At 40.7% G+C, this 18,531-nt stretch overlaps 2 protein-coding genes across 4 annotated transcripts in view; both read right to left on the bottom strand.

Moving 5' to 3' along the window:
• The window catches only part of LOC309509052 (uncharacterized protein), a gene marked incomplete at its 3' end in the record, with an annotated part of 274,663 nt that overhangs the window by 225,598 nt on the left and 30,534 nt on the right, over positions 1 to 18,531 (bottom strand). The window lies entirely within an intron of this gene.
• On the bottom strand, positions 3,739 to 17,291 carry LOC309500037 (uncharacterized protein). Of its 3 annotated transcripts, none has more exons than XM_082171582.1 (4): positions 17,158 to 17,291; positions 11,761 to 13,863; positions 4,404 to 4,500; positions 3,739 to 4,123 (listed from the first exon to the last, which is right to left on the bottom strand). In XM_082171582.1, the coding sequence occupies exons 2-3, from the start codon at positions 13,215 to 13,217 to the stop codon at positions 4,431 to 4,433; spliced, it is 1,527 nt and encodes a 508-aa protein (XP_082027708.1). In that variant the 5' UTR covers positions 13,218 to 13,863; positions 17,158 to 17,291; the 3' UTR covers positions 3,739 to 4,123; positions 4,404 to 4,430. The 3 variants fall into 3 exon arrangements, with proteins under 3 accessions (XP_082027708.1, XP_082027709.1, XP_082027710.1); XM_082171583.1 differs by having other exon boundaries at positions 11,761 to 13,222; XM_082171584.1 differs by lacking the exon at positions 17,158 to 17,291 and having other exon boundaries at positions 11,761 to 13,052; positions 13,122 to 15,416.

Here is an 18,531-nt window from a genome sequence, read left to right as displayed (position 1 = left end):
CTCGTGAGTTCAGTGTTGGACAGATCAGTTGTTTTAACCATAGGTTTTAACCATTCATTAAAGTGAATCGGTTCAAATGAGTCATTAGTTCGCGAATCGGACGTGTCAATAGTGGACGTGTAGCCTACGGCAAGCGTTGTGTGATTATCCCGGCAGTTTATTTTTTTTACCACAATTCACACTCCGCGGTAATTCAAGAGAAAAAAATCTCCGAATGCTCCACGTGAAACTTTGGTCTTCCGCCCTTTTTCTATCGTGTCTAATGATTTTGATTAATATGCACGAGGGAGAGAGAGAGAGAGCAAGACAGCGCTCGTGTTGTTTGAAGACGGTGAGTGCGCGCGCGCGCGGCCGGGGCTCTCTCTCGTACTTATATGCGCCCTGTCAAGCAGTCAGTCATTCTATTCTACATCACTCACCGATCAAATAAGGCTTTGGCGGCCGCCCAAAAAAAAATTCAATGCAGGAAAACCCCTGGATTGGTTATATACCGTTGGATAGAATGATGGCCATCGCGTATCAGCGAACATAAGGTACACACTGTGAAGTAATTTGCACACGTTTTTTAGAAAAATGAAAACAGGTCGACGAATCGACGCGCATATTTTGCGTCGACGTATTTTTTGCGTCGACGTCATCGATGACTTCGACGCGTTGTCCCAGCCCTAATACATAGATAACAATTTTGCATCCTTTACGCAACTCCAAGAAGGATTTGACCTACCCAATTCACATCTATTTAGATACTTTCAGATACGGAACTTTATTTGAAAGCAGTTTTCAAACTTTCCCTCTCTGCCAACTAAAAATATACTCGATAACATATTAGACCTTCATACATCTTTGAAAGGGGCTATTTCTAAAATATTTACCATAATCAATGCAAAACAGTCCCCTTCAGTGCGTCCACAGTTCATTGGTCTAGAGCTAAACTAAGCAGAATATTCCCCGATCTCTGATCTGGGGGAAAATCTTTGGGTGCTTCTCTGTTATTTTTTCTTTAACAATAGACCCTAACCCATTAACAGTACTGTTTGGTATCTTGCCAGAATCCGTTAGTCTGCTTCGTAGAGAGAGTCTGGAAGGGCATAATTGAAAAGTGTTTTCTTTACTGCCTGGGGGCGCTAGTCTGAAGCTTAAAATCATTGGTTACCCGTAAGCCAATCACATAACGTTTGGTTATGGCGTGTGTTATGCGCATGCTCAGCCGCATCTAACTTCCACTGTAAACACATGTATGATGCGGAAACAAAACCATCGAGCGAAATACCGGAGTGAATATGGCTGTGAACGACTTTTGCAGATTATGTGAAGTAAATCTACGCATCCACGGTACAATCAGCGTCTACGTCACGGATCTCAGCCCGCCCTCTGTTCGTTGATTGGCCCGGCTGTTTTCAGGCCGGAGGAAAACTGAGAGATAGGTCGCTATCTCAGACTGAGTACAGGAGCGAAATGAAATAGAGCGGAAGTACGAAGTCTGGCGAAGTCAGGCTATATAACTCCATGTAAAAGCCAGAAACTAAGCTTTTTTTTTTTTTTTGCACAGGCCTATCTAAAGGGTTAATGGTGCCACCTGGTTATCAACAGTAAAAATTACAAATTTTACCTCTTCCCAACAGGGAAAACCACCAACAATCAAAAATGCATGATTATATGGTGTCATGGCTTTGCAATCAAAAAATGTGGTTATAATGGAAGTCAATGGGGCAAAAACAGCCACGAACAGTAAATGAGGGAGAAAAAGTTAAAATCTGCACAAAAACTAACAATGCATCAAAACCAATGTTGTTTCTAATCTTTGACATGTCCAAGACTGTGATAAAAGGTAAAAAAAAATCCAGTCCACAATCACATTTTATATTGAAAATGAGTCATTTTGTGACATCAGTGACATCATTTACGAATTTGGCAATTAAAGAGTTAAAATCCTGATTTTTTTTTTAACATTTAGTATTTTTGAGCAGGACTGAGGTTGATTAATAGATTTATGCAAAAAAAATTGAAAAAAAATATTTATCTGATACATTTTTACAGCAGTTTAAAGTAGTGGCTGTTTTCAGCCACGGAGATAACGAAAGGGTAGTGAATTTGAACAATGCACAAGGGTTAAAGCTGATTTCCAGACCCTTTACTCCCTCTGTTCCTCTGTGGTGAAACGACCTGCTAAACTCCATCTACTGAGATCATCACAACCATAATCAAGCAGCTGAAGACTCTTCGCAATCACTTCACCACTACACAAGCTTACAAAACAAGGCACTTTCCAAGAATAATATGTTATTTTCTACATTTCACTTCAGCTCTGCTTATTTCTAGGGATGGATATTTTTCAAAAGATATTGTATTCAAATATTTGTTTATTAAAATTAAGTTTAATGAGAAAGACGTTATTTTTGGTCATTGCACTTTTGTCACCATTTCTGAACAAGCTAATGAAAAGCAAATACAGACTACACAACATGCTTACACTTATATCTTGAGTTTTTTTATTAGTTGAAAACAATACAAAATGTGTATAAAAAAAAAAAAAAAACCTTAAGCTGAAGCAGAGCGAACGGAATAAACGCTTCAAGTTATGACGTGCCTCTTTAAAGTATTGTGCACCAATCAGGACATAGCATCAATCAGCCTGCTGGAACCAATCAGATGACTTTCCTAGGCAGACACACAAAACAACAGAGAAATAACAAAACAATGGTTTCTGCCAGCAGACAGACGGACACTGAGGAAAAAGCATTTGTGACCAAGCATTCGTACAGGGTTTGCCTAAAACTCAGAAATAAGAAAACAATAAACGATAGCCGTTTGAACTCTTCTCCACTTTATTATATGCAACACATGAGATCGCCAACTCCAAAAACCCTGCTACACTGCAGTCCAGTACCAAAAGTGCACATGACACATGCCTATCTACGGCATGCCCCGAGGGGAAAAATACATTGCACACACACATTATACAACAACCGCCAGTAAGTCCAGAATGAATGCATCATAACATAATCCAACAAAGTCTGTTACACATTATAAATGTATTTTTATTTGTCGTTTTGTCGGTCAAACATAAAAAATAAAAAAAAACATGAAAAGTGCTTCTCCCCATTTATTGGAGAGAACTGTCTCCATTTGTTTATTATGCAACAAAGATTGCTAAAGTCAACAGATTTTACTAACAGACTTACCGATCTCTGTGTACAATTTTTTTTTGTGCTCAAAAACTAAACAAAACAAAAATAACAACTTTATTTATCAATTTCTTCCTACGCTGTTTAAGTTGTTCTACGTCAGAATATAAATATGTGTGTGATCCTGATGCAGAACTGGCCAATAACGAGGCAGCGTTCTGACGTAGATCCCGGAAACAATGAACTGTGTACAACAACACGTGTTGGAGAAGCGTGTGCAGAGCAGAGGAACAGTAAATGAAGATATAAACAAACCCAAGAATTTATGATTTCTGTGCTTTTCACATTCACAATGTAATACGCTTGGATTTAACTAATTGCTAAATTTTATTAAATGCTGCATAAACTAGTTTCAGAGCTCTGTACAGTTCATTATACAAAACATCTGCGTGTTTTATGTTCGGGGAACGTTTTTACGTTAGGGGAACGTTCTGTGTTTGCTGGGAAGCCCCAGAAGCAAACGTAATACTTGGCTTTCAGAACTGAAAATTATAGAATTATTCCTGAAGCAAGAAGAATCAGCAGACAATAAAATTGGAAAATAACAACAAGCTGTTGATAAAATTATAATGAGTTTAATCAATCATAACTTGAAGTACAAAAATTCATAAAAAATTAAAACTAATGAGACAGATCTCAAACAATGAACGAGTTATAATTAATATCAGATTCATGTCTCTGTTGAAAGTGTTACAGCCTCTTCTTCAGCACCCTAAACATGAAAGGCTTTTTCCAGTGTAATTTTTCTGGTGCTCTTCTTCTGAATGAGAAGGCAGAAGTGATTTCAGAACGAAGGCCCGAGTGAAACTCTTCCCGCATTGATCACATGTGTAAAGTTCCTCTCCACTGTGGATCCTCATGAGATTCTTCAGACTTGATTTAAATGTGAAGAGTTTTTTAGGCTTCTGTTTTTCCTTTCTTGTTCGCGTCCATCAGGTCTAAAAGAAACATTAAATCAAATGAGATTTCAAATGAGAGACAAACATGAAATGAAAATTGAAGCTCATCACTGATTGAATCAAGATCACTGGTGAGTTCAATAGTAATCTCATCAAATCTGGTGGACAACTGCTGTGCACGATTATGATCTATTTTAATATCATGAAGATGATTTGTGTTATAAATAACTAGTTTTGTCATGAAACAATGTAAATCTGGTGAGCATCAGCATGTTCTTCATCATGAAGAATGAATGAGGAATCAAGAATAAACACCAACCTCTTTGTTCTTCAGTATCATGATGTTTCATTCTGCAGGTTCTGGATCACTGGCGTTCTCTCCGTCCTCTCCTTCCAGATGCTTTCTGGCAGTTCTGCTGAAAACAAACAAGTTTCATTTCTTACAATCATGATGAGAGAGGAATAATCAATATTTCAGACTCTGAACTAAGTACTAAGGCTAATCACGTTGAAAAATATAGTGACCTTGATCATGTAACTTAAGATTATCATGTTTTGTCGAAGCCACAACAAACAAAACTAACATAAATCACCTAGTGCTGAAACAACACAAGCCAAGTTCTCTTACGAGAGATTCTCTCGTACTGCGTAAGTCTTACGCTAGGGGAAAATCTCTTTTCCGCGAGATACTGAAGCCAAAAAATTATCCTTAATTTTTTAAATAATGTAAAACGCGTTGCGGCAGCATGCAGACACAGGCGAGACGACTCGCGCGCCTATTGGCTGCCCTGCGGCAACTACAGCAGCCTATCGACAGGGCCCTATCGTGACGTCAGCTCCAATGGGGGCGCTTCGCGCCCACTACGTCACGTCCCGCCAAAACGGACGTGGCCTTGGGCTATAAATTTAGCTTCGAGGGGCTAGCTAGCTGATTTTTTATCTCTTCAACTGAGCTCACGCATCGTTGGATCCTGAGAGAAAGAAGCCACGCTGTCAGAAAAAAGCCTTTTCAGCGGGACGAGCCACTGCATCTGAAGCCGCTGGATGCGCCGCCTTCAGTCGCCGTTCCTGCTGCGCTATCCGGCGTTATATCCTTTTCTCCTCTGTTGTGTTTGTGTGTGTGTGTGTTCGCCGCCGTCGCATTGCACTAAAAGAGCCGGGCATCTTTTTCAAGATGCCCCTTCCTGTGGCTCGTGCCGAGCCCCACTCAGCGACGGGGACCGTCATGTCATTGCGTTTCCTGACTGGGTGAGAAACATGCAGCTCTCGCGCTCGCCAACGGCGGCTGCCCACACTGTGAGCTGATGTCCGTGGCGACTCTGAGGATTCGCCTGGCTTCTTTCGTCGAGACTGCACCTCCGCCCGCTGCGGTGCCACGCCGTAAGCGCCGTACTCAGCGGGTCCCGGAACCTCCTCCAACCCGCAAAAGCTCGCCGGTTCGCCCGCCAGCTTCGCTCGAGTCTCTCATTAACGGACAGCGGCCACCGTCTGCTGCCGCTTCCATCATAGATGACAACAAAGAAGCCACGTTTATGGAGGATTACAGCTGCTGAATGGTCGCCCCTCTCCCTCTGTTCGAGCCGTGCAAACTGCACCGCTCACATGGGATGTCAGAAGCGGACAGTCACACGGCTAGCTCTCTTTACGTCATAGGAGAGTTTCCCCGCGCTCAGTTCGCGCGCGTCACTCACCGGTGAAAGGAGAAAAGAGTGTTTTAGTCCCGCTGAGGCTGGACCAACCTCCATTTCTCACACTTTACTCAGTTCCCTCCTAAGTACAGGCGACTGGAAATGTCAATATTGCAGTGTACGAGCCTGTTGTAATACACGCACGCCAGCAAACGATCGCCATCACGAGACATGATGATGCTCTCTGGATGGATGTTTTTCCTTCAAAGGGGCTAGTTTTTTCTTTACTTTACAAGAAAGCTACCCCGCCCCCTCACGTGCGTCACTCACCGGCGGAGGGAGGAAGAGAGTGTTTTTAGTCCCGCTGAGGCTGGACCAACCTCCATTTCTCACACATTTCTCATTCCCCTCTGAAGTTCAGGCGACTGGAAATGTCAATATTGCAGTAAACGAGCCCGTTGTAATACCTGCAAACAAACGCCGTCACAAGACATGTTGGCGCTCTCTTATATGCTCGCGCAAACTGAAAACTTATGTGTTCCCCCCCTGTGGCTCAGTGGCGGAATCTTAGGCTTTCGCACAAGAGACCCGTGTTCGAATTCCGGGTCTGCCAGCAGATGAAATTATGCCGTCGATGCTTTCGTTCTGTCAGTTCCCTTAAAAGGCGACTGCAGATGTGTATTTTGCAGCCAACGAGCACGTTGTACAACCTGCTCGCCTGCACCCAAACACTATTTCTCAAAGTCTTCCTAGCCAGTCTAGGGAAACGAGGGTGTTCAAGTCCCGCTGCGGCCGAACTTCCACCAAAACGTCTCGCTCGTTCAGTTCCAGTAAATGCGACTGTTCCCAGTGTATTCTGCAGTAAACAAGTCGGTAACACAGCCTGCTTGCCTGCACACAAACGCTGTTTTTACGGCGACCCAGATAAATCCCATGAAGAGTGTATTTTCTGGTACTCCGCTCACGGCCGATGGTGTTTTGAGTGTAGTAAAATGCCCACTGCCCAGTGCCCATTCCTACACACAGACACAGCCCGCCCCACAGGGCACGCGCACAAAAAAAAAAAAATCGAATCGTCGGTTGCGCTCTAAATGTAGTGAACGTGCCCACATCCCAGTGCCCACAAACACTACACACTGCATGTCTCTCAGTTTCCGTAAAAATGAAACCAACACACATACAGTCAGCTCAGGCCGACGGTGTTTTCAGTGCAAATGTGCTCGCTGTCCCGCGCCCACATTCACTCACAAACATGACGAATCCCACCGGCCACAAGCGCTCGCCATCTCTCACTCTCAGCTACCCGCCGTGAGAGAGTCGAGCGCGGGCGAGCTGCCCGCTGTTATCAGCACGCCCCCTGCCTCGAACGCTGCAAGTGCAGTGTCTATGTTACAGCATACCAAAGCTCTCCGGCCGCCACTATGTTACGGCCAGAGCCCAGATCTCATTCAACCCCTAGCTATTCATGCAAATGCGTGGGCAAAGCTTCCTGGGGTATCAGAATGGGTGCTGAACATTATAGAAAGAGGCTATTCGCTACAGTTCGCTTGACGCCCCCGCCGCTGTGCGGCGCGAATCGAAACCACGGTAGAAAAGGAAGTAGCACATCTACTTCGTGCCAAAATTGCAAAACTGTTGAGCAAAGGGGCCATAGAGCCTTTATCTCAAGCTCAGAGCGAAGGGGGGCTATACAGCAGATATTTTCTGGTACCGAAAAAAGACGGGGGTCTCAGACCCATTCTATATCTAAGACAGCTGAACAAAGCGCTTTCAAAACGCCGGTTCAGAATGCTCACGACCAAGAAAATCCTCTCGCAAATTCGCCAAGGGGACTGGTTTGTGTCAATAGATCTGAAGGACGCGTATTTCCAAATACAAATAGCGTCACGTCACAGGCGATTTTTGAGATTCGCCTTCGAGGGCCAGGCATATCAATACACAGTCCTACCATTTGGCCTGTCCCTAGCACCCCGTACATTCACGATGTGCATGGACGCAGCCCTCGCTCCCCTGAAACTTCTGGGAATACGGATTTTGAACTACTTGGACGATTGGATGGTTCTAGCTCAGTCACACTCAGAGCTCATAGAACACAGGACCATTTTACTCGAGCATCTCGAGAATCTGGGTCTCGAAGTCAATTGGGCGAAAAGTTCACTGTCTCCCAGTCAGAGAATATCTTTTCTGGGCACAGAACTGGACTCGCTGTCTATGACAGCTCAACTATCGCCGCAGCGCAGACTGGTTATTCAACTCATGACGGAAACCTTCCGCCGCGGCGCTATAGTCCCGCTCAAAAAGTTTCAAAGGATGCTGGGTCTCATGGCCTCAGCATCAGCAGTTCTTCAGCTGGGTCTGCTTCGCATGTGCCCGCTGCAGTTCTGGCTAAAAGCGCGAGTACCGCGCCAGGCGTGGACTTCCGGTCTTTTTCGCCTCAAGGTCGATCAGAAATGCATGTCAGCACTGAAACCTTGGAGAGTGACCGACTGGTACCAGTCAGGTGTAAGCCTGGGGACTTCCTCGAGTGTGAAGGTGGTCTCTACACCCGCAGACAGTCCAACTGCTGTGGGAGACATTCGGCAGAGCGGAAATAGACCTGTTTGCGTCTCAAGAAAACGCTCACTGCCCGGAGTTTTTCTCCAAGAGCCCACGTCTGGCCCCGCTGCCCGCTCTATGTCCCCCCCCCCCCCGCGTCTGGCATCCTCGCCCGGAGCTTTGGCCCCTACATGCGTGGGCCATCAACGGGTACTCACTGCCCTCCCAGAGGGAGTGTTAAACACGATCGTGCAGGCTAGAGCCCCCTCTATGAGATGGCTCTATTCCTCGAAATGGTCTGTGTTCTCTAGCTGGTGTACAGCACGCGGCTTTTCACCCCCAGACTGTGGAGTGACGGAGGTTCTCTCCTTCCTACAAGAGCTACTGGATAAGGGCAGGGCCCCATCCACGCTCAAAGTTTATGTGGCGGCTATAGCAGCGTTTTCTAAACCAACGCTTGGCCAGTCACTTGGAAGGAACGATCTGGTCATTCGCTTCCTTAGAGGAGCTAAGAGGTTAAATCCTCCCAGACCTCCCTCAGTTCCCATGTGGGACCTTTCTACGGTCTTGGAGGCCATGAAAGGTGCCCATTGACTTCCATAGTAGGAAAAAAATATACTATGGAAGTCAATGGGACCCAGAAACTGTCTGGTTACTGATATTCTTCTAAATATCTTCCTTTGTGTTCAGCAGAAGAAAGAAATTCATACAGGTTTGAAACAACATGAGGGTGAGTATATGATGACAGGATTTTAATTTTAAAGTGAACTATTCCTTTAAGTATAACTAGGGCTGGGCGGTATGACGGTATACATCGTTACCGCGGTAGAAAATGTCAACCGTAACAGATTTTTTAATTCCGTGATACCGCGACATGTAAATAAGTGGGCGTGGTTAACTCGCATGCATGGGACACTGAGATTTGTCAAAGAAACATGGAGAAAGCAGATCAAGAGGATCCACAAAGGAATTACGTTTTCTAAAGGGTTGTTGTTAACGTGATATTTTCGGGGGAAAGGCACAGCAGTCAACTAGAGCAGAGCAGCACCCGTAGGCTACAGTTTAGAGGAGTGCACGATCGCAACGGGGAAAGCATGAAGCTTACTTGACAACAACAGTCCATATGTCAATATCGTAACGAATAGAAATAACATTAAATAATGTATAGTTATCTGCATCTTTCTGTCTCTTTATGTATAGTTACTTTTTAAACACGAAACTCGCATTCAGCATGACACGCGAGCGGTTGCCGTGGTAATGAACATCCTGCTTGTTAAAGCAAATGTATAATCCTGTATCTGAGGTAAAATTACTAAATATGCAGCACGAGTTATATATTTCTAACTCCAAACAATTGGCCACTGAAACAGCTGATAAAATCTTGCTTCGATTCAATGCGTGATTACAACTTGTCACTCAAATTAACCGATCGCATTTTACTGATGCAAAAGACGCGCGCATGCACACGCACTGAGAGGGAGCGCGGTGTGTCTGTGTTCACCGAGCTATGTAAAATAATGGAGCAGTTACAAGGTGTGTATAATTTACACTACTTAGTCAACACTAACAGTAGCTGCTGTTCGGTTTTCATACTGCTGTTCTCCTAGTCACTTATATGAACTTGATGAACTTGACACTGCTGAACATCTCTTGATTAAAGCTTTAGGTGACGGGTTGCCAGATATCACAAAAATAACAAAACAAGCTAATTTATAATGAATAGAATAGTTCAATATAAAATATTCAGATATTATAAACTGATTGATGAAGTAAAGCAATAACATGAGATTGAAAAATTATTCAGAAACACTTTATTTAAAGTTGAATTGCTATGAATTGTATTTAAAGCTGCCGTCGGCAAGTCTGGCAGATTGGGTCGATTAGCCAAAATTTTGAATGTTTACAACTCTCATGCCCCTCCCCACTACCAGCGAGCACCCTCCCATCGAGGTCGTGCTCGTCAGTGCGTCACTGTGCGTGTGTACCTGATTTTCTGTGAACGCGTCCGTCTCTTCAGCATCTATCAACAACATGGACTCGGAGGTAGGCTGCCCTGGCTAATCTAGACATAGATAGCAATAACCGAGGAATTGGGAGCTTGTTAGTAGATTTTCTCTCCGCCATCACGCTTCATGCAATCTCCAGGCGAACTTCAGGCGTGGCGTGTGCATGTGATATTAACGTGCGCGAGTGAGGGGGGATCTGTGGCGTGTGCACGACCTGTGATTGACAGTCAGATCTCACACCCCCCTGCGCTGATTGGACCTGATGAAGCGGGAGCGCTGGATTTTTGCAAAACAAATAACACGCTCCAGGTGGAGTTAGAAGCTCGGGTTTTTTTCTAAAACCACCTTATTTATGTTGTTCTGTCGGATTATAGTGTCGATTACACTGAATATGATCAAAAAAATGTTGCCGACGGCAGCTTTAATATCAACCAGTTGGGGGCAGGTCATCTAAAAGTTGATGAGTGTTTTGTTTACTATATTTAGCTATAAAAAATAGTTTACCAAATAAATAATTTACCAAATAAAAGAAAAAGAAAATTCAAACAAAGTGAAGTACTTTTCATTTCTAAAGTATTTGGGTTTATTTATTATACAAAGCCCTTTTTGTCGATTTTTCGAGAACAACTACAACTAAAGAACTATATCATGAAATATATTGTTACCGTGAAATAAAATTAGTCATACCGTGAAACAGAATTTTGGTCATACCGGCCACCCCTAAGTATAACTGTAGTTTTAAATATTCGGTCTACTGTTTTCCTACACTTTGAAACATTTAGTTTTACAAATGGTTTAACAATCAATGTTTAGTTTAACAATCTTTTAAGGATGAACAAATCATGGTTTTGGTCATCACATTAAAACTGGATAATAAAAAAAAAAATTTAGAGCTGGAAAAGGTGTGATGGACTCGAAAGTCCTTGATTAGTGCTTGAATTTTACTCTCAAAAGGATGTACGAACCCTGAAATGAATAATGTAAAAACATTTGTCTATTTCTGCCACAATACCATGGTTACAGTTAGCATTACTACATTACAGCCATAGGGAATATTGGTGATTTGTGGACTTAAAAGCCATATTACTTAAAACTTCATGAACTTGTTCGTTCAAGGCACAATGTTTCTCCTGGTTTCCAAGTCAGTGCCCATGATTTACTCACCCTCAAGTCATCCTAGGTGTGTATGACATTCTTCTTTTAGACAAATACTATCGGAGTTATATTAAAAACATGTCCTGGCTCTTCCAAGCTTTATAATGGATTATAATGAATTTCCATTTACTTGCAGTCTAGAGCCCTGTATAGTGCTTTATTTCTGCTTTTACATGAGCGCCACCTACTGTCAGAGAGCGCAAGTTAATAGATATCAACCAATCAAAAAAATGTCGTGTGCTCACCACACACCGGCTATAGGTGGAGAGGAGAGATTTGGCTATAGAGTGATGTGTGTCTAACTTACACAGAAGAGACTTTGTTGCTCAGCACATGAACATAAACTACTTACTGTGATCTCAGACTGTGTTGATGTGGTTTCTCCACTGCATGGATCTTCATGTGTAGCTTCAGGTGAGTTTTAAAAGAGATACTCTTTCCACACTGATCACACGTGTGCGCCTTCTCTCTGCTGTGGATCCTCTCATGTGTTTTCAGAGATGATGAGTGACTGAAACTCTTGTCACAGTGTGAACACTTGTAAGGTTTTTCTCCAGTGTGGATCCTCTCATGTGTTTTCAGAGATGATGAGTGACTGAATCTCTTGTCACAGTGTGAACACTTGTAAGGTTTTTCTCCAGTGTGAATAATCTGGTGCCGTTTTAAATTCTCCGCTGCAGTAAAAGTCTTCTCACACTCAAAGCACACGTACTCTTTCACACCAGTATGAATTTTCTCATGTCTATGTAAATTACTCAGCTGTGAAAAACTCTTTCCACACACAGAACATGAATGCGGCTTCTCCTTCGTATGAACTGTCAGGTGTGACTTCAGGTGTGATGCACAGATAAATGTTTTGCCGCATTGATCACATGTGAACGTCTTCTCTCCGGTGTGGATCCTCATGTGTTCTTTAAGGTGTGAAGATCGACTGAAATCTTTCCCACATTTATCACACTTAAATGGTTTCTCTCCAGTGTGGATCATCATGTGTAGCTTCAGGTGACTTTTAAAAGCAAAACTCTCTCCACACTGATCACACGTGTGCGGCTTCTCTCCAGTGTGGATCATCTCATGTGTTTTCAGATGTGATGATTGACTGAATCTCTTGCCACAGTGTGAACACTTGTAAGGTTTTTCTCCAGTGTGAATTCTCTCGTGCCGTTTTAAACTATCCGCTGTAGTAAAAGTCTTCTCACACTCAAAGCACATGTACTCTCTCACACCAGTGTGAATGTTCTCATGTGCATGTAAACTATCCAGCCGTGAAAAACTCTTTCCACACACAGAACATGAATGCGGCTTCTCCTTCGTATGAACTCTCAGGTGTCTCTTCAGGTCTGATGCACTGAGAAATGTTTTGCCGCATTGATCACACGAGAACGGCTTCTCTCCAGTATGAACTCTCATGTGGCGCTCAAGACCATCTTTGCTTGTGTAACTCTTTCCACACTGAGTGCAGGTGAAAGATTTCTTGGCTCTTCTTTTCTTTAAAAATGTCTTTTTAGTCTTTGAGCGACTCAAAGGTTTTTCTCCAGGTTTGACATGATGTTCCTCCTCCACTTCACTCAGTTCTTCACTCTCCTCCTTCACTTCACTCAGTTCTTCACTCTCCTCCTTCACTTCACTCAATTCTTCACTCTCCTCCTTCACTTCACTCAGTTCTTCACTCTCCTCCTCTACTTCACTCAGTTCTTCACTCTCCTCCTCCACTTCACTAAATTCTTCACTCTCCTTCTTCACTTCACTCAGTTCTTCACTCTCCTCCTTCACTTCACTCAGTTCTTCACTCTCCTCCTTCACTTCCATCAGGTCTGAAATGAAAGAAAAATGTATTAAATAAAAATTTCAGTACATCAAAATAATTCATTGAAAGAAATATAAATTGAAAGGACATGAAAGTGAGCCCTAAAGTAATAGTAGAAAGTAGACAACTGTTATAAAATATTATAATTTGATGCCTTTTTATAAATTGATTATTTATCAGTTAAAATAGTATTAGCTTGATCTGATGTTGATAATCAATATAAAAATTTCTCAAACCTCCCTTTACTGACCATTTGTTGAAAACAAAAAACATTCTGTACCATTTCATAGTGTAACTGTTTATCTAAAAGTGATGAAGTGCTTGAATGTTTCTAACATGAATGTTCTTCAGCATCATGAATGAATGAAGAATAAACACCAACCTCTTTGTTCTTCAGGATCTTCAGTGTGTTTCATTCTGCAGGGTTCTGGATCACTCATGTTCTCACTGTCCTCTTTAATAAACTCAGTCTTTGCAGATTTCAGCTCTTCCTGATGCTCTGATGCTCGTCTTCACTTGTAGCTGATGGGAATTTACAGCATTTATTGGAGAATTGATGTGGGAGGAGCTTCACTGACCATGTGACTGATGTGGGAGGAGCTTCGTTGTTGATGCAATTGGTGTAGGAGGAGCTGATCTGCCCAAAATCTAAAATATATCAGTTACTGAGTTTGTTTTTATACTAAATGACACTTCTATGCAACAAATAAATAGGGCTGGGTACCGAGTTCGATACTTTTTAGGTACCGACCGAATTGCCTCGATACTATCGAGTATCGAAAAATGACTTGTTTTTCGGCACCAGATTTCGATACCTAAGGGGTTAACTCGTCAATGTCAGTGCTCAAACAAATACATATGAAATGCACAACGACACGCCTAAAGTCGCTCACGCACATACACGCAAACTCTACACACACGAGACGCGCGGAACTCTGCGCACATAGTCATATGAGACGCGCGCGCGCACACAAACTGTCCACGCACATTCTCATATGAGACGCGAGCACACACACACAAACTCGCGCACATACTCAATGAGACGCGAGCACACACACTCACAATACCCTAAAGATGTGGAAAAGTCAATCAAAAGTGTGGCTACATTTCTCCAGGCTCGATGCCAACAGCGCGCGATGCAGTATTTGCGGTAAAATAATTGCTGCAAAGACCGGTACCACGACAGATATGATGAAGCCCTTGACAGTGCACGGAGTAAACATAAGAGCAGAAAGTTGCTCCGTCTTTGACTGGTAAATGAAGAGATACCTTGTTGATCACTCTGACAGTGCTTATATTGCAATTTACTGAATGTACACTGCCGTTCAAAAATGTGTTGGTCAGAATTTTTTTTAAGTAAGGATGCATTAAAGTGATCAAAAATTACCTTAAAACATGTGTAATGTTACAAAAGATATCTGTTTCAAATAAATGCTGTTCTTTTGAAATTTTTATTAATCAAAGAATCATGAAAAAATGTATCATAGTTTCCAAAAACTGTTTTCATATTTCTGAAGGATCATGTGACACTGAAGTAATGATTTTGAAAATTCAGCTTTGACAACACAGGAAAGAAATATATTCAAATAAGATTTTAAATTGTAATACTATTCCACCAAACAAATTCAGCTTTGGTGAGCATGAGCTCTTTATAAAAAAATATTTTGTTCCTTATGTATATGTATGTATAAGGAATATTTAGTTCCTTTGTGCTTTTTTTTTTGTTCCTTTGTGCACTGACTAAGGAGCATGAGTCAAACTGAAAAAATAAAACCAAAGTTTTTCTGAGTCAATGTGTTATGTAATCTTGTTAAAATGGATTTCATAAAATTGGTATCGAAAAAAGTATCGTTCAGGAACCGGTATCGAAATCAAGGTATCGGTATTGGTATCGAATTTTTTTTAACGATACCCAGCCCTACAAATAAATGGCACTTCTAAAATATTTTTTTATAAATTGATTATATGTCCTTGAAACTTTCCTTGAATGAGGTAAATTTATCTTCCAATTATTATTTTTAAAACATTATTGAATCTGAATCCAGGGACAAATCCCATTGTTGCCATATTTTGACACCAACTTTGAGATTGATATTTATTTTACTAAAAACGTTTTGAATTATTAATGGCCGTTCACACTAGACTTTTCCTTGCACTGACTTCCATTCATACGCATGTGAAAGTGGGACACCAGAAACACAAGCTCAAGTGAATAACCCTGTGAGAAATAAAAACTCATTCATTATTTGTATTGCTAATCCTAATATTATTCTGCTTCTTCATTAAAATGCAGGTATCTAGAAATAAATAAAAGAATATAACTAATTTAAATTCTTCCAAATATGAATAATGGTAAGAAAAACAGTTAAAATCATAAACACAGAAATAAATGTACATATAGTAACCAACAAATCCCCTCAGTCTGCTGACACCAATGAAATGAGCTTTAAGTGTCTATTTACAGGAGATCTGAAGACATCAGCATAATAAATGAGGTGAAAACAGGAACTATTGTCATGAAATAAAGAGTGTTTTCAGCAGATCTGTTAATATTGATGAGCCTCAGACTATCAACACTCATTCAACAAGCCATTCAGGATCATCAGCAGATCATCTCACTTTATTCTGAGTGTTTGCTGTTAGAAACACATTATTTGAGTCAGGATAGATGATAAAAGCACTTAACTGATCTATTGAAAGACAATACTATTATTTCTCAAACTATGACATGGATAAAACATCAATAACACAAAGCAATGACACTCATCTTCCTCAACCACTACAGATTACAGCAGCATAATGTCCAAATTAATCTAAATATATAGTTTGATCTTATAATAACTACATTAAATCACTACACAGTAAATTTGAAATCCGGAAATCAACACCAATATACTTAATTTCAACACTTTAAAAGTGTAAATATGGGAACAACCCTCAAAGTGTTAGTTCGACACTTTCAAGAGTGTTGCCTCTCTCAACACCGACACAGAGTTACAACATGAACACTAAGAGAGTAAAATATGAACACCAATTCTGCATTACCTACTTTAAAGAACTGTAAAATACACTGACAAATCATTTAATCTGAAAAAAATTAATTCACTTTGAAATAAACACTTCACTTTATATTACTCTTTCAAAACTATCCAGAAATTTTAATTGTAACCTTAGTCTGGGATCATAAAAGTGGTTTTCTCAAAGTAGGCCTAGTCATTAAAATAATAACATTTTATATGTGCAGAAACTGAAAATGATCAGATAAAGATCACCACAAAGCACTATTGTTCCAAGAGTAAAACACTATAAATATTTATTAGTATTGATTTAATGTCTCACGTGGCTCATCATAGGCTCAATGTAAAGCATTTAGCAGTATCTTTTCCTTTAATAAAATGCATTGCTATGCATTTAAAATTAGTTTAATATTCTATATCTATAACATTTAGATTTTTTTATCATTTTAATCAAACACTGGTGAAACAACCACTTATGTCTGTAATGGTGACTTGATAGCTAGGACTGTAACTGTAGCTAGTTGAGAATAGGTGACCACTGTGGTGCATCGGTAAGAATGCAATCGAATGCTCTAATGCTCTTCAATGGATTTATTGACAGATGATTATAGCTGTCTTCCTGAGTGTACAGTATGTGTGGTTCTACAATAAGTAACTTTAGCTGCTTATATCAAATAACCAATTAATATACCAGATAACACACATTAGCTCCTTATTAAATTAAAGAACAGCCTTTTACTGTTGGGTCTCAATAACAGCAACCCAAAAAAAACAGTTCTCTATTACACAACCATTGTAAACACTCTGATAATAACTATACAATGTCAGGTGAGTACACACATAAACACAATAGTAGTGTAACACTAATACTAGGCATTAGCATAATGCTCGCGAACTTTGTAAACATTTACACTAGGGTACTCACATGTCTCTGAACGCACACATGCACAGATAACGACACAGACGACAACTATGCACTTCAGAAATATCTACGATGTGCTGCCCGTGGTCACTCTCACTACTAACTCAAAACGAAACCTTTCTTCTTCTTCTTCTTCTTCTTCTATTAGAGTTTTATGGCGGTTGCCAAACCAGCTGAAAGGTTGCATTTACCGCCACCAACTGGACAGGAGTGTGAAGCGTTAACCGAGTGAAGTAAATTATTAATAAAAAAAAATAATAAAAAAAATGTAAAAATGATATATTCAACTTTATTCAGTTAACCAATCCTGTTTCCATTAGATACCTCATTAAAGCACTATAAACCCTTGTCTATTTCTGTGCGTTTTGAAATATGCTATTTGACAGTAAAACGAAACCTATCAGTCAGCGCAATTTGCGCAAACAAGTGTCCTCTCGGTGACCCCAAAACGAAAGCGCTGATTGGCTGATCCCCGTTACCCGAACATAAATAACAAGTCCTTCTTTACAATGTCTATGGTGTTAACAATATTTGAAGTCAAATTTTGGTTCGTTCTAAAATGATCAGGGATATGCAACTTTAGGTAATAATTAATAAATAAATAAATTACTTTAAGGACTCAGTTTCATTGATCATTTAAATTTCATTTTTAAAAGAAATGTTTAATTGCTCAATATAAAACAATTAAAACCACTTTACAGTCTAAAAACATTCAATTATAAGATTTAAATGGCTCTGAAGCAAAGACATTTCAGATATGTTTTGAAGTAACACCACAGATGTAATATTGCATAAGGTTTAACAATTAAAAGTTTACTGAGCAAAATAATGAAATTCATCACGAGTCGGATTACAAGAAGTTTCTACTCTGATAAAAGAACATTTAGAGAAAAACTGCATTAAAAAAATATAATTAAAACAACCCGCAACATGTTTCTCACTCTCAACCCGACTTTGTAATGCAAAAACAAGCTCGTAGACAAAGGAGAGCAAACTGAACTGAACTAAAGCAACTGGCCTCTGGAAGAACTGACACTTTAAGAGCTGAACACGGTATTTCCAGTATTTCTCCCCCATCTCCTCTGGACATGAATCGCCATCACTTACAAATGGTTAAGTACAGAATTTGAATTATTTACATACTAAATATGATATTCACTTCCAATCCCTTTTATTCGCCTAAAACCTAAGCTTGATGTGCTGGGTATCTGAACTGAATGGTGTGTCTGGTGGAGTCAAGGTGCCCTGTTGTGACTCTCTGTGCTTTCTTGTCCTGTATTCTGCCTTATATATTCTCCAGTTCTTCCTTGCTGCTCTCTTTCCCCTCGCTGGGAGATCTCCTCTTCTTTTATTAACGGTCTGCTGTTTCTTTTGAAG

The sequence above is a fragment of the Leuciscus leuciscus genome, assembly GCF_965113295.1.
Source record: "Leuciscus leuciscus genome assembly, chromosome: 1".
Classification (NCBI taxonomy): Eukaryota; Metazoa; Chordata; class Actinopteri; order Cypriniformes; family Leuciscidae; genus Leuciscus; species Leuciscus leuciscus.
Note: the sequence above shows the minus strand (reverse complement) of the source record. Positions and strands in the feature narration are given on the sequence as shown.